The 17,215-nt window shown below is 37.5% G+C and overlaps 1 protein-coding gene across 2 annotated transcripts in view; it reads left to right on the top strand.

Moving 5' to 3' along the window:
- CRPPA (CDP-L-ribitol pyrophosphorylase A) overlaps positions 1 to 17,215 on the top strand; it is a 325,460-nt gene that overhangs the window by 37,591 nt on the left and 270,654 nt on the right. For both annotated transcript variants that reach the window (XM_043589017.1, XM_043589018.1), the window contains exon 3: positions 2,414 to 2,563. In XM_043589017.1, the coding sequence (XP_043444952.1) occupies positions 2,414 to 2,563 (150 nt within the window). The remainder of the gene's footprint in view (positions 1 to 2,413; positions 2,564 to 17,215) is intronic.

Here is a 17,215-nt window from a genome sequence, read left to right as displayed (position 1 = left end):
CAGTCATTGGGTGGTGGACCTTGAGATAATTTATCAGTTCTAGGTGGTGATGGTCTCCCTCCCATTTCCTCAGGGCTTATTGTTGCTGTTGTATGTGACTTTGCTGGTCTATTTCAGTGATGTTCCCCTCCCCCTCCCCCCATACCAGGTGAAGTCTCTGAAATCACTTCACAGAGGGTGCAATCTTGGGCATGGATATAGTCACCCTGGAATGACAGTGGTTTTAGTAGGATTCTTTTTGTCTTTGTTTTGTAATCTCTTACTGTCTGTCTCTGATATCACACCCAACTGATAAAGTCTATTCATTGCCTGCAAATTGCTTTCTTTTTTCTTTTCTTCCTTATTTCTTCCTCTATTTCTTTGTCTTTCCTTCCCTCGCTTGACAATGCCTGAGTTATAAAATGTTCTACAGTGTGATTCAGTTACACTTTGCCTCCTCTGCAATGGTAGTTTTTGAGGCCAGTGTTGGAAGTTTGCTGTGATTTCATGCCAGCTGCTGTTACCTGGCTCTTTCCAAGGTGTCCCTGGTAAACTAGCTTGCCAACAATTTAGCTTTTTGCTCTCTTGTAGCTACCACCCCAGTCTAAATAGCTTAGTGTGATGATAGTCTTTGTTTTTTTTTTTTGTTTTTTGTTTTTTTTTAGAGTGCACTAAGGTTTAAACTTGCTCACAGTCAGTTCCATATAAGGTGAGTTCCCTTTTGGGAGAGATTGATAGCTCTGTTCTTAAAGCCTGTCTGTCCCATGAAAAATCCCTGTACTGCTACTTGAGTAGGGGGTGGGGGGCATGATGTCTTGTTTCTTTAAGTGAATCTTCTATTTCACAAGTAGGGTGGTGCATGGAGACATTCAAAGATTCTTGTTATTCTTCTGGTGTGAAAACTCTGCCCTAAGTGAGATTGGGGGTTAAGGGTATTCAGGGCCCAATATTCATTGTCTACCTACTGTGCCTGGGGTAGATAATCCATTCACAAGTTGTGGCTATGTGGTCGAAGGGAGTCGGCAATCTCTTGTCAGCAGTTTCCTTAATTTAGCCTCTATGACCTGGGGCTGAATGGGATGGGAAGTTCTAACACTCTGCCTTCCTTCTGGGAGGTAGTGGGAGAGGGAGCCCCATCTTTTCATCCATACCACTCCGAGTGGAACTTCAGTCACACTAAGCTGGGTGGATTATTAAGGAAGAAATAGATCTTGCCTTGAGTACCAAAAGCTCTCTCTTTTTAGCAAGATTTAGTTGATTTTCTTAAAAAAATGTTCATTTGCTGCATGCCCTTCAAAGACTTTAAATGGTTGCAGTAAAATACTTTCACTACTTTGGCTGGAGAGAGAATCTGGTGAGGTCCTCTTGCTCACGCTTTGTGTTTCATGTTGTATATTAAATAGAATTTTTGCTTCATGGCCTGGTGTAGAAGATTATTTGTTCGTAGTTGGAACGTAAATAGAACTTTTCCTGTAAAAAGTTGTGTGTGTGCTCACACACGTGTATGTGTTTCTCTTGCCTTCTAGCCTTTACTGACAGGTGTTGGGCTTGAGGACTTGGGTTTGCTCCTTACTGAACTTGCACCTACTTGGACATTACTGCCTTCCTGTCAGCCCTGGCAATGTGCTCATTTTTGCTTTTATTCCAAAGTTCCAAATTTCTACTTAAGTCTCTGGGAATTGTGACAGTTTATAAACTGTCTACTTGGCTCACACATTAGCTTTTATTTTCAGCCAGTCTCTTGGATTTTATAAGCCAGTTTACGGACTATTTATCTTGCACAAATACTAGTCTTCTCAAGTCCAAATATGTTGGTGTATCAATTTGATGGCCTGCAGTATCTGTGTATTAGTCACGTGGAAGATAGGAACTTGCGGAGGACGTTTGGTTAATGGCCTACCACAGGAACTATATTTTAAAGCAACTTCTCCAAAGCAGTTGTCTGGGAATGACTTTCAAGACTACGATGAAACACTTTTAAAGATAAAGGGGACAAATTGTCAGATATGAAGGTGTCTTTTTGTAATGTTTAAATGCATCTATAAATGAGACAGTTTAATTAGAGCTATTGAAATCAATGGCTGCTTTACATGAGGGCACATTCTTCTCCCTCTCTCGTTCATGGAACAGCCACTTATATCTTACCATTCTGATCTAGTATAAGACTTACACGGCTAGTGATAAAAAACAAATACGAACTTACAATGGAAAAGAGTATCTGTACCTCTTACTTGGAACTGTAATATTAAGAAATAGATTTTTTTGATGTGAAATACTGTTTTATTAACCAAATTAACACTTGTTCAAATATTTTCTTGAGGTTGCTTGTTAAAATTAGAAATAGAACCTCTGAAAAATAAGAGAGGAAGTTGAGAGTTTGATTGTGAAATATGCTCTAGGTGAAACAAATGTTAATTTGATCTCTGTTTTTCAGGCAGCAGGAGCAATTCGACCTCTTGTATCTACTGTAATCAGTCCATCTGCTGATGGTTGCTTAGACCATTCACTAGAACGTGCCAGACACAGAGCAAGTGAAATGCCACAGGCTTTTCTATTTGATGTGATCTATGAAGCATATCAGCAGGTAAGAATCAGGGTTTCTGAAAACGACTGTGTTGGGGGTCTGTAAGAATGCTCGTCTATTTGGAGATTTGCTGGAAGAACTTGGGTGATTCCGTGTATAGCTGGGCTCATGGTTAAAATGGACAACAGTGAGGTACGGACGATTCACAGCTGGGTCATATGAGAAACACATGCAGAGTCTGGAAGTATACATGTGTACTCTGAAGTTCTCACCTTCCCTTGAAGGGTCACACAGAGCACTCCCTTCCTCGCACCAGCAATGAAAATTTAGCAACATGTGTGTGATGGTTCTTCTCAGGGAAGACCATCAGAGACTTAGTGTCCAAGGTATTTATTGGGGTTGGTCATATAGGGATCCTCTGCCTTAGCATGTATAAAAATTCCAGATTCCCAGAAAGAAGGTAGCTGTCCAACCTCAACCATATTGTTTATGCAGATAGTCTGAGCACAGTGAGCCATACTTAGTGGTTAACTGTTCAGTGAGAATACTGCAAGAGCCAATTTCCCATATTGAGGTGGAAAAGTAAGGACAGCCGTTTTAGGCTTGTGTGATAAATTTCCTGCACAGCTATACTGATACCTTGAAAATTTCAATTAACAAAATAACTTGTTTTAGAATCTCACATAATTCATTCATGTTTAGATGATCCGGATTACCTTTTTGTTTTTCATGTTCTAAAAATGTTTTGGGGCCCATATAAGTTTTCCTGGCTTTCATTGCATATTAATGGATTAAATACTTACTGAATATTAGGTATTATGCTTGTCAGAAAATACCCCATGAAATAAGTTATGACTACAGTAACTCATTGCTTGACTGATGTTAAATAATCTATGAAGAGTAGTTTGAATAGACGGACTTTGAGGAATATGAGGTACTGGTAATAGGGTTATTGACACTTAAAATAGAAGAATGCCTCCTATTTCGGATAGAAGGTGATCACAAACACAATAAATTATGGCTCAATCTCTGTTGGTTAGTTTTAAAATGAGAGGATGTAAATAAGAATCCATTTTAGTGATATAAACAGTATGCCACGGTTTGTATTATTTCCCTAAAATGAATTTGGAGTACAGGAATTTACCTATATTTGGCTATTAATTATTCCAAGGGTAAGCTATTATAAATATTTATTCAAATACTCTTTTACATCCTAAATGTTGCAGAGCTAGACCACATCTGCCTTACCACCTGAAATTGTTGATCCTTAAGCACTTAGAGCTATCACATGTCATTCTTCCTAGTATATTTTAGAAGATAAAATGAATATAATTTCATTTCCTCACATTAAAGAAGCATTCCCCCCCCCCCCCCCCCCCCCCCCAGTTTTTGCTGGAGAATTAAGTGCTAATGCACTGAAGTATTGGTTCTCATAGTGTGGTTCCCAGACAGAATCGGTATGCTTTGGAACTTGTCAGAATGCAAATTCAGGGGCTCCACCTCAGATCCACTTAATTACAAACTGTGGGAATGGGGCCCAGCAATTTGTGTCTCAACAAACAACTCTGCCATGTGATCCTAATACACTGAATTTTGGGAACCACCACCCTAAGGCATTCACACCATGTAATGAATCAGACACTCTTCTACTGCGTTCTTGAGAGAATTCAGAAAATAGTAACATGACAATAATTACGTGTGTTCTGTGGTTCAGGTGAGGAATTTTGAATTACAGAATCAGTTTGAAGGTTTTGCTATAAGCTTTTGGTTTTTCCTCAATTTTTTTGGTTTAATTATTTATTTAATTAATTTTTTATAAGTACTTTTTATTTTTTATTTTATTATTTATTTTTTTAATATGAAATTTATTGTCCAATTGGTTTCCAGACAACACCCAGTGCTCCTCCCAACAGGTGCCCTCCTCAGTGCCCATCACCAACTTGCCCCTCCCTCCCACCCCCCTTTGTCAAGTTTTGATTAAAATCCAGCTAGTTAACATACAGTGTAATACTAGTTTGAGGAGTAGAATTTAGCGACTCATCACTTAGCACAACACCTGGTACTCATCACAAGTGCCCTACTTTATACCCATCACTTATTTAAGACATCCTGTCCAAGTACTTTCCCTGCAGTAACCCTCAGTTTGTTCTGTTTCTTGGTTGGCCTCTTCCACCCCACCCCCTTGTTCATTTGTTTCATTTCTTAAATTTCGTATATGAGTGAAATTGTGGGATATTTGTCGTCTTCTGGCTGACTAAATTTCCTTAGCCTAATACTCTCTAGCTCCTTTCTTGTCATTGCAAAGGACACTGGCAAGATTTCATTATTTTTCTGTGGCTGGGTAATACTCCATTTCATGTATGTATGTGTATATATATGTATGTCTATCTACATGTACATACCACATGTTCTTTGTTTGCCAGTCCATGGACATTTGGGCTCTTACCATAACTTGGCTATTGTTGATAATGTTGAGATAAACATCAGGGTAGGTGTATCCTTTCAAATTAGTATTTTGTGTATAATTTGGGTAAACGTGTAGCGGTGCAGTTGCTGGATTGTAGGGTAGTTGTGTTTTTAACTTTTTTCAGGAACCTTCATACTTTTCTTCAGAATGGCTGCACCAGTTTGCATTCCCACCAGCACTGTAAGAGAATTGCCCTTCCTCCACAACCTTGCCAACATCTGTTGTTTTCTGTGTTGTTAATTGTAGCCATTCTGACTTGTGTGAGGTGATTTCTCATCGTAGTTTTGATTCATGTTTCCTTGATGATGAGTGATGTCGAGCATCTTTTCATGTATCTGTTAGCCATCGGGATTTCTTCTTTGGAGAAGTGTTTGTTCATGTTTTCTGCCCAGTTTTAATTGGATTATTTGTTTTTTGGGTGTTGAGTTTGATAAGTTCTTAATAGATTTTGGATACTAACCCTTTATCAGATATGTGATTTGAACATACCTTCTCCCATTCATAGGTTACCTTTTAGTTTTGTTGATTCCTTCACTATGGGGAAGCTTTTTATTATGTTGTAGTCCCAACGTCCCTGTTGCATGTTTAGGTCTTTCATCCATTTTGAGTTTATTTTTTTTGTGTGTCTGTGGTGTAAGAAAGTGGTCCAGTTTCATTCTTCTGCATGTTGCTGTCCAGTTTTCCTAGTACCATTTGTTGAAGAGACTGTTTTTTCCACTGGGTATTCTTACCTGCTTTGTCAAAGATGAGTTGACCATATAGTTATGGGTCCATTTCTGGGTTTTCTCTTCTGTTCCAGTGATCTCTGTGTCTGTTTTTTGCCAGTACCATACTGTCTTGATCACTTCTGCTTTGTAATCCAGTTTGAAGTTAGGAATTGTGATGCCTCCAGCTTTACTTTTCTGTTTCAAGATTACTTTGGCTATTTGGGGTCTTATGTGCTTCCATACGAATTTTAAGGTGGACTGTAGCTCTGTGAATAATGCTGGTGGTATTAAGATAGGAATATGTAGATTGCTTTGAGTAACAAAAACATTTTAACAATATTCTTTGAATGCATGGGCATGAACTGTTTTTCCATTTCTTTGTGTCCTCTTAAATTTATTTAATCAGTGTTTTATAGTTTTCAGAGTACAGATATTTTATCTCATTGGTTAGGTTTGTTCCTACATATCTTATGGTATTAGGTGCATTTGTAAATGGGATCAGTTCCTTAATTTCTCTTTCTGCCTCATTATTGCTGTATGCAGCTGATTTCTGTAAATGGATTTTTGCATTCTGTGAGTCTACTGAATTCGTGTTTCACTTCTAGCATTCTTTTACTGGTGTCCTTTAGGTTTTCTGTATAGAGTATCCTGTCATCTGCAGAGTGAATAACTTCTTCCTTTCTGATTTGGATGCATTGTCTGATGGCTGTGGCTATCACTTGGAGTACTATGTTAAATCATAATGGTAAGAGTGGACGTCCTTCTCTTGTTCCTGCCAGTAGAGGAAAAGCTCCCAGTTTTCCCCCATTGAGGATAATATTAGTTGTGGATCTTTCATACATGGCCTTTATGATGTTGAGGTGTACTTTCTTTAACCCTACTTTGTTGAGGGTTTTTATCATGAATGGACATTGGACTTTGTCAAATGCTTTTTCTGCATCTACTGAGAGGATCATATGGTTGCTATCCTTTCTTTTACTAACATAGTGTATTATGTTGATTGATTTGTGAATATTGAACCATCCTTGCAGCTGAGGCATAAATCCCACTTGTTTGTGGAGAATGCTTCTTTGAACGTACTATTGGATTCAATTTGCTAGTATATTATTGAGAATTTTTACATCCATGTTCATCAGGGATATTGGCCTCTAGTTCTCTTTCTTAGTGTATTATTTGTCTGGTTTTGAAATCAGGGTAATGTTAGCCTCATAGAATGAGTTTGGAAGTTTTCCTTCCATTTCTATTTTTTGGAATAGTTTGGGAAGAATAGGTATAAACTCTTACTTAAACGTTGGGTAGAATTCGCCTAGGAAGCCATCGGGCCCTACACTTGTGCGTGTTGGGAGGTTTTTTATTACTGATTCAATTTCTTTGCTGGTTATCAGTCTGCAGAAGTTTTCTACTTCTTCTTGTTTCTGTTTTGGTATGTTACGTTTCTAGGAATATATGTCTTCTAGATTGTTCAATTTGTTGGCATATGATTTTTCAGACTATTTTCTCATAATGGATTATATTTCTGTTGTATTGGTTATTTCTCATGTCTCATTTGTGGTTTTATTTATTGGGGTCCTTTCTCTTTTTGGTAAGTCTGTCTAGGGGGTTATCAATTTTATTAATGTTTTCAAGTAGCTTCTGGTTTCATTGATACATTCTTTTTTAAGTTTTTTTTTTTAAGTTTCTTTATCATTTATTTCTGCTCTAATCTTTATTATTTCCCTTCTTCAGCAGCCTCTATTGCTGTATACTACCCTCTTAGGACTGCTTTTGCTGCATCCCAAAGGTTTTGGATTGTCATGTTTCCATTTTCATTTGTTTCTATACACTTTTTAAATTTCTTCTTTGATATCTTGGTTGACCCATTAATTCTTCAGTAGCATGTTGTTTAACCTCCGTGTATTTGAGGTCTTCCCCAATTTTTTCTGGACTTTGATTTCAAGTTTCATAGCATTATGGTCAGAATATATGCATGGTACAATCTCATTCTTGTTCTTGATGAGGCTTGATTTTTGACCTAGTATGTGATCTGTTCTGGAGAATATTTCATGTGTATTTGACAAGAATGTGTATTCTTCTTTAGGATGAAATAATTCTGAATATATTTGTTAAGTGCATCCAGTCCAGTGTGTCATTCAAAGCCATTGTTTCCTTGTTGATTTTCTGTCCATTGATGTAAATGGCATGTTAAGTCCTCTATTATTATTATAAATGAGTTCCTTTATGTTTGTTATCAATTGTTATATACATTTTGGTGTTCCAAGTTGAGGGTACAGATATTTATAGCTGTTAAATCTTATTGTTGGATAGTCTTCTTTATTGTGTTGTAATGCCCTTTTTCATCTGTGGTTACAGTCTTTGGTTTAAAATCGAGTTTGTCTGACATAAGTATTGGTACTCTGGCATTCTTGATGTCCATGTGCATGGTAAATGTCCATCCTAACAGTTTGAATTTGTTCATTTCTTTAGTTCTAAAATGAATCTCTTGTAGACAGCATCTAGATGGGTCTTATTTTTTTATCCATTCTGATACCCTATGTCTTTTGATTGGAGATATTAGTCCATTTACATTCAGAGTTATTGATAAGTTTTTAGTGCCATTTCATTACCTGTTTTGTCATTGTTTGTAGAGATTTTCTCTGTTCCTTTCTAGTCTTTTTCACTTTTGGTCTTTTCCATTCAGAGACCCTTTTACTATTTCTTACAGGGCTGATTTAGTGCTCATGAACTCCTTTAGTTTCTGTTTGGGAAAATCTTTACCTTTGCTTCTATTCTGAATGATAGGCTGCTGGGTAGAGTATTCTTGGCTGCAGTTTTTCCCATTCAGCATGTTGGATATATCATGCCACTCCCTTGTGGCTTGCCAAGTTTCCGTGGAGAGATCTGCAGCTAGTCTTACATGTCTCCCTTGTAAGTTAGGGACTTCTTTTGTTTTGATGCCTTTTAGGATTTTTTCTTTACCACTATATTTTGCAAATTTAACTACAATATGTGTTGCTGGTTGGCCTGCTTTTTAAATTTTTAATGGGAGTCCTCTATGCTTCCTGGATTTGGATATCTGTTTCCTTCCCCAGATTATGGAAATTTTTGGCTCTTATTTCCTCAAATGTTCTGTCCCCTCCTCTCTCTCTTTTTCTTCTTGGATTTTTGTAATACAAATGTTACCCACTGAGTTACTAAGTCTATTGTGTTCCATAATTTTTTTCTCTATTTTATTCAGCTTCATTATTTATCCTTCTATATCACTTAAACATTCTTTTGCCTCTTCCATCCTTGTGGTCATTACATTCAGTCTTTTTTGACTCTTAGTTACTGCATTTATTTTTTAAAATTTTTAAAAAATTCTTAACTTTTTTAATTAAAAAAAAATTTTTAATGTTTATGTTTCTTTTTGAGACAGAGAGAGAGACAGAACATGAGTAGGGGAGGGGCAGAGAAAGAAGGAGACACAGAATCCAAAGCAGGCTCCAGGCTCTGAGCTGTCAGCACAGAGCCGGTTGTGGGGCTGGAACTCGTCAACAGCGAAACCATGACCTGAGCTGAAGTTGGACGCTAAACTGACCCAGCCACCTCAGTTACTACATTTCTTATTTCTTAGTGGTTGCTTTTTAGTTCTTTGATTTCTGTTGTAAAGGCCTCCCTGAAGTCATCCATTCTTTTTTTTTTTTTTTAATGTTTATGTATTTTGAGAATGAGAGAGCACACAGGAGTGGGGAGGGGCAGAGAGGGAGGTGAGAGAATCCCAAGCAGGTTATGCCCTCTCAGCACAGTATGTGGGGCTCAATCTCTCAGACTATGAGATCATGACCTGAACTAAAATCAAGAGCTAGATATGTACCTGACTGAACGACCCAGGCACCCCTAAAGTCTTCATTCTTAAGCCTGGCGAGTATCCCTTTGATTGTTACTTTAAATTCTCCATCAGGCATATTATTTATATCTGTTTTGATTAGATCCGTGGCCGTTACTGTATCTTGTTTTTTTGGGAATGGGTTCTTCTGTCATGGCATTTTGTCTAAGCCTCTGTCTTGTTCTTTGTGTTAGAAAAGGCTGTTAACTTTCCTGCTCCTTAGAATAATTGCTTTATGATTAAGCAGGAATATAGTGTCCAGAACCTGGCACTTGGGGGAGTATCTCTGGTGTGTGTTGCATGCCCTGTGCTCTTGTGCTTTGGCTACTCTATTCTTCAGGCCAGTCATCTGCAGCGGCTCTCCTTGCCTGCTGTGAGCATTGTTTGGTCCTTGGCCTGAATGTGGTGAGTTTTAACTAGGGGTGTTCTGGACTGCTTGTTAAATGAGACCTGATGCTACTTCCACGAGAGCTGAAGCCTTGCTGAACTCTGGTCAGGAGGCATGGTTTGTGCCAGGGGTTTCTGCTGGTCTTCTCAGGAAGGGGCCTGCCATGCTGAGACTAAGGTACACTTGCCTGAGAGAAGCAGCATTGGCAGAGCAGTTTAGCTATAAGTTTTTAAGAAAATTGATCCTAAGGACCCACAAATAAACTTAAATACATTAAATAATTTGCTCTTGATGTAATTTATTTACATGTTTTGATTTTCAAAAGCCAATAAAACAATACTAAACACTAGGGAAGAAAGTGAAAGTAAAAAAAAAAAAAGGCTTGAGGTTATAAAATAAACAAAAGCAACCCCTTATGCCCCCACCAAAAAAAACAAACAAACAAACAAAAAAACTCAACCTTACCAAAAAAGTGACCTTGTCTTTTTGATGAAAATGAATAGGTTTTAACATGAAAAAACTACTTTGAATGCATAAACTCACCCAGTTATGATTTCTATACAAGTTAGCTTACTAAGGATAAACAATTTGAACTATTTTTCAACTAAGAACATGTTTCATGGAAAAGTTTTAGTGAATATTGAATATATATTTGTTACTGGGATACAATAGTGACTAAATAGGCTATCTTTTGTGAAGGTTTTTATTTCAAACATACCTTATTAAAGCTGAAGTAAAAATAAATTGTCCAATCATTGCTCAGGACCACTATTTTGAAGAGATTCATTCCCCATCGCATATTTTTGGCTCTCTCTATATATACCTGGGTTTATTTATAGACTGTTGATATGTGTCTGCTTTTATGCCAATAGCATATCATTTTGATGACTATAGCTATGTAATGCAGTAGTAAATCAGGAAATGAATGAACCTGTGGTTTTATTCTTGCTCAAGATTGCTTTGGCTATTTGGGGTCTTTTGTGGTTACATATAAATGTCAGCATTGTTATTTTTCTGTTAAAAATGCCTTTGGAATTCTGAAGGATTACACTGAATCTTTTGATCAGCTTAGGTCATATAGACATTTTAATAATCATACTAACCCATGACCTCAGAATATCTTAACATTTGTGTTCAAATTCTTTCATCAATGTCCTAAGGTTTTCAGTGTACAAATCTTTTACCTTTGGTTAAATATATTTCAGAGCATTTTATATTTGATGCTATTGTAATTTTTTTTTATCGAGATACTTCCTAACAGTATATAGAAAAAACTGATTATTGTGTGCTTTTTGTATCTTAAAGCTTCACCAAATTTATTTACTCACATAGGTGTTTTTTGGTTTCTGTATATAATATGTGCAAATGATAACAGTTTGATTTCTCCAATTTGGATGCCCTATTTCTCTTGCCTGATAACTGGCTAAGACTTCCAAAACTACTATGTTGAGTAAAAGTGCCAAGATTGTGGGTACCCTTGTTTTATTCCTCAATTTTGGAGGAAAAACTTTTGAACTGTCACCACTGAGTATGTTGCTAACTGTGCGCTGGTCTTATATGGCTTATATTATGGTTGAGGTATGTTTCCTCTATACCCACTGTGAGAATTGTTACCGTGAAAGGATGTTGAATTTGGTAAAATGCTTTTTCTGTATCTATTTAATCCTTAATTTTATTAATGTGTTACACAACATTGTTCCCCCCCACCCCCCTCCACACACACACACACACACACACACACACACACACACACATATATATATATACTGAACCATTCTTGCTTTTCTGGGATAAATTACACCAGTTGATCATGGTGTATGATCCTTCAATGTACTGTTGAATTGGTTTGCTAATACTTGGAGGAATTTTGCATTTGTGTTCATCATGGATATTGTTGTGTAATTTTATGCTAGTGTCCTGTTTAGTTTTGGTGGAGGGTAATGCTGGCCTTAGAAAGTAAGATTGGGGGTGCCTGAGTGGCTCAGTCAGTTGAGCATCAGACTTTGGCTTAGATCATGCATGATCTCACAGTTTGTGAGTTCAAACCCTGAGTCAGGTTCTGTGCTGGCAGCTCAGAGCCTGGAACCTACTTCGGATTCTGTGTCTCCCTCTCTCTCTGACCCTCCTGCGCTTGCACTCTGTCTCTGTCTCTCTTAGAAATAAACAAACATTAAAAAAAATTAAGATTGTAAGTATTAACTTCTGTTTTTTATAGTTAGAGGAGGACCTTGTTGATTACTGACTGATTCTCCTTACTAGGAGTCTGTTAAGATTGTCTTTTTCTGATTCAGTCATGGTAGATTATATATTTCTTTTTTTTTTTTTTTTTTTTTTTTTTTTTTTTTCTTTTTAAGGCTGTGTTTACACAAACATTTTTTTTTCCTTTTTCACTTTTTTTTTTTTTTCTGAAATTTATTGACAAATTGGTTTCCATACAACACCCAGTGCTCATCCCAAAAGGTGCCCTCCTCAATACCCATCACCCACCCTCTCCTCCCTCCCACCCCCCATCAACCCTCAGTTTGTTCTCAGTTTTTAACAGTCTCTTATGCTTTGGCTCTCTCCCATTCTAACCTCTTTTTTTTTTTTTTTCCTTCCCCTCCCCCATGGGTTCCTGTTAAGTTTCTCAGGATCCACATAAGAGTGAGACCATATGGTATCTGTCTTTCTCTGTATGGCTTATTTCACTTAGCATCACACTCTCCAGTTCCATCCACGTTGCTACTAAAGGCCATATTTCATTTTTTCTCATTGCCACGTAATATTCCATTGTGTATATAAACCACAATTTCTTTATCCATTCATCAGTTGATGGACATTTAGGCTCTTTCCATAATTTGGCTATTGTTGAGAGTGCTGCTATGAACATTGGGGTACAAGTGGCCCTATGCATCAGTGCTCCTGTATCCCTTGGATAAATTCCTAGCAGTGCTATTGCTGGGTCATAGGGAAGATTATATATTTCTAGAAACTTAACCATTTCATTTAGGTTGCTCCATTTATTGATATATGTTTTTTCAAGGCAGTGATTCTTGGTAGTTGTGTGTTACCATTTATAGTGTTAGATATTTCATTTAAAATTGAGACTTTTATCTTAATAAGCCTAACAAAAGGTCTGTCTATTGTATTTTTTTATAAACCATCTCTTTCATTGATCTTAACTATTGTCTCTGTACTCTATTTCCCTTAATTCTACTCTGATCTTTGTTACTTGTTTGTAACTTTAAGCTTATTCTGCTTCTCTATTTCTTTGTGGTATAAAGTTAAATAGTTCTTTATTCTTTATTCCTTTTTAAAATTTTTTAAATTTTGACTTAGGTTCTTGTTTTGTAATATAGGAACTTGTCACTTCCCTCTTAGAACTGTGTTTTGCTACATCCCATAAGTTTTGCTGTGTTTAATAATTACTGGATTTGCTATAGTCCTGTGGGACTCAAGAATGCCCTGTTGGGTATCAGAGCTCTTAGGTGATTTGGGGTCCCGTCTCAAATAGCAGCTACAAAAGTTCGGGAACCCAAATAGGTGTACAGGCTGCCTCCAAGGAGATACTGGTGACTTGATTTTAGTGTTAGAACAGTCCAGAGGAGGGACCAAAGGAAATGTGTCTTGGCTTCCCCAGTCCGCAGAGAAGAGCAGCCACTCTGTAGAGGTGTGCTAAATTAGAAGCCAGATCCTTAGTCCTTAGGCATAGCTTATAAAGTTTGCAGTGAATTCTTGTCTTCCGTTGTCCTTGAAATGACTTGTTTTCTTCCCTCCTCCACACACTGCTGCCACCCCCAACTGCCTCCTGCCCTGCTTTGATTCCTAAAGGGATAGCTGCAGTTCATGTCCACATGTCCACGCCTGTTTGAAGAAACTGCTGTTTAGTTTGCTGCAGCCCTCTGGGTCTTGTGACCACAAGCCTAATGGACTTGCAGAGTTAGGTGTCTCAGGATCCTACCTGTACTATGGGAATCTTAAAGTTGGAGTATAGATACGTGGTAAAAACCCTTGCTTATCACGGAGAAGCTGTTGAGTTGGGAGTTTCCTCCTGATTGTATGAGGCTGTTTTGGGTTGGGGATGTTTAGGATGAGTTTTCACCTTTACTTTTTTGATGTAGGCATTTTTCTTGTTTGCCTAGTGTGTAGAAATCACTCAGCTGGGTTCTAGATGGGTTTCAAAGGAAAGTGCTTCTGGTGTGGCAGTACATCTGTGAGAGGAGGGAAATTGAGGAGTCTCCCATGTTGCTTTCCTGTTGGACTTCCTCTGTGAAGATTGCATCCTAATAGGGGAGACAGATGTCGACTAAAGGACACTTTTAAAAAGACAAAATTGCGACATTCAAATACAAAATGAGCACATGAAAATTTTTTTCAACACATGGAGGAGCCAGTATGATGATAGTATTCACTCAGAGGACGTTCGAAAAGTTAAATATGTGTAGGCAGCTTAACAAGGTCTGTTAGCATAAGATTACAGGTTGGATGAAAAATTGGTTTATGTCTCACCAGGTCACATACTTTTCATTTTTTTTTTTCCATTTTACTTAAATTATTTATATCACTAATAGGAGAAAAATATTGATGTTAACACTAACTTAAGACTGTCTTTTAAAAAAGTGAAATAAGTTCTTGAAAAATAGTCCTTGGGTGGCTTTTGCCGTACTTCCACATTCTGGATTTTTTTTTTTTTTTTCATAATGAGAGAATAATCAACTACATGATAAATCAAATAGTGATAAATGTTTAAAGAGAAAAGCAGGATAGAGCTCCAGGGGTTGGAAGTTGCTGTTTCCTATTAAGTAATCAGACTGGTACTCTGGGAGAATGCGAAATTCAAGGCAAGATCTGAAGGGAATGAGTCATGCAGATAAATGAGAGTACAACATTTCAGATACAGGACACAGTGTAAGAAAGTCTGGCTATGGAACAGTGATGCTGGTAAGGAGGATTGGGAAGGGATGTGGTTGGAGAGTATTTGGGTCCCATAGCATGTAGACCCCTAAAGGTTATGGCACAGACTTCAGATTTTACACTGAAAGAGAATAGGACTTACCCTGTCAGTTGAGGCAGAATAGATTGTATAAGGGAAAGAAGGGAGGAGCTTTTGTGATACTGAAGGCAAAAGGTGGTGATGACTAATTGGACAATTGAGATGGTAGACAATGTGATATGAAGTGCTTATGCTCTGAATGCTTGAAGGTAAAATGAAGAGTATTAGCCAATGGATTGTATGTGGGGTTTCAGAATAAGAGGGGTCTTAGATAAAGGCGTGATCTTAATAACTAGAAGGATACAATTGCCTTTATTGAGATGGAGAATGTTAAAGGAAGAGAAGGTTTTGTGGGAGCTGAGGAAGAGTTTAGTTTTGATACACTAAGTCTACAATTTTCTTTAAGCACCTTAAAAATGTCAAGGAGATAATTGGATACAAATCTAGAATTCAATGGAGAGGTCCAGATAAACAGTTGTCATCATCCAAGTATTGACTACCTTGGAGTTGATTTGAGATTATAGAATGAGGGGGTATAGACTTCAGTCTGAACCCGGGGGCAGTCCAAGATTATCAGGTTGAGGAAGTATGTAAGTTTTCTATTGCTGCTGTAATAAACTACCACCAACTTAGTGAATTGCAAAACCATAAATTTATTCTTTTATTTAGGAGACCAGAAGTCTAAAATAAAAGTATTGTCAGAACTGTTAGAGGTTGTAGAGAAGATGGCTTCCTTCACTTGTCCAGTTTCTAGAGTCTGCCTGCATTCTTTGTCTCTTAGTCCTTAAATCTTTCCAAATTCCTGTTTTTACTGTTACATTACTCCCAACTCTTATTCTCCTGCTTTCCTCTTAAAAGAATCATAGTTACTACATCAGGCCCATCATGATCATTAATTGAATCATACCTGAAAAGTCTATTTGTCATATAAGTTAATGTACTCAGATTTGGAGAAAGAGAACACAGACATCTTGGAGGGGCCTCAATTAGCTAAGGGGATAGAAGAAGGGTTGGCCACAGGGTAATGTCATGGAAGCCTAGGGAAGAATGTGTTTCAGAATTGGGCAATTGTAGGAAATGCTACATATTCGTTTAAAAAAATAAAACTGATTGGGGGCTCCTGGGTGGCTCAGTCGGTTAAGCATCCAACTTCAGCTCAGGTCATGATCCCTTTGGTCGTGAGTTCAAGCTCCATTTTGGGCTCTGTGCTGGTGCCTCAGAGCCTGGAGTCTGCTTTGGAGTCTGTGTCTCCTTCTCTCTCTGCCCCTCCTCTTCTCATGTTCTGTCTCTCTCAAAAATAAATGTTAAAAAAAAAATTAAAAACCCTAATTATTAGCCTTGGCAGTGAGAGTCTACTGCTGTTGGAAGAGAGTGGTGAATATGAAAACCCGTATAGAATTTATTTACTAGAGAAAAGGAGGGCTTCCCCTTGGGGAAGTTTCCATTAATATTGAGCAGAAAAATGGAGGGGGTGGCTGAAGGACGTTATGGATTAAGAAATTTAGATGGATGGTACAATAGCATATTGGTATCTAATATGATTTAGTAAAGGGAAACAAAAAGTGATGCCATATTGAAAGGAGATTGGGATATAATGTATTCATGGTTTTGGAGTTGACCTTGACAAGGAGGATGGATAGGTCACCCATGGGGACAGGAAAAATACAGAGTGTGTGTGTGCACAGGTATAAGTAAATGTGGTAGGGGGATATAAAGTTTGTTTATTCTTGGTTTTTTATTGTCTTACTGTTACAGGAAGCAAATAATCAGCTGACAGGGAGGTGGGTGAGGTGTGAAGTCTTAAAGAAAGTTGGGAATACTAAATACTTAGTTTTATTCTCTTCTATGTAGCCTAAAATACAAAAAATTGTCCTGAAAAAAAAAAGTTATATTTTTCCAGTGCTATTTCTGGGCATTCCTGGAAAAGTGATTAAAAACTTTTTTTTTTAATAGTAATAAAAGAGGAGATCAGGTGCATTCATGGTGGAATGGCCATATGCTATGGAATATTACTCAGCCATAAAAAAGAATGAAATCTTGCTATGTGCAATGATACGGAGGAGCTAGAGTATATTATGCTAAATGAAATAAGTTAGAGAAATATAAATACCATATGATTTCACTCATAGGTGGAATTTAAGATGAACATAGAAGAAGGAAAAAAAAAGAGAGGGAGGCAAACCACAAGGGACTTTCAACTATAGAGAACAAACAGGATTGCTGGTGGGGAGGTTGATGAGGGGATGGGCTAAATGGGTGATGTGTATTAAGGGGAGGGCACTTGTGATGAATACTGGGTGTTATAGGTAAGTGATGAATCACTAAATTCTGAAA

The sequence above is a fragment of the Prionailurus bengalensis genome, chromosome A2 (genome assembly GCF_016509475.1).
Source record: "Prionailurus bengalensis isolate Pbe53 chromosome A2, Fcat_Pben_1.1_paternal_pri, whole genome shotgun sequence".
NCBI classification, from domain to species: Eukaryota; Metazoa; Chordata; class Mammalia; order Carnivora; family Felidae; genus Prionailurus; species Prionailurus bengalensis.
This window is presented reverse-complemented; position numbering and strand designations above follow the sequence as displayed.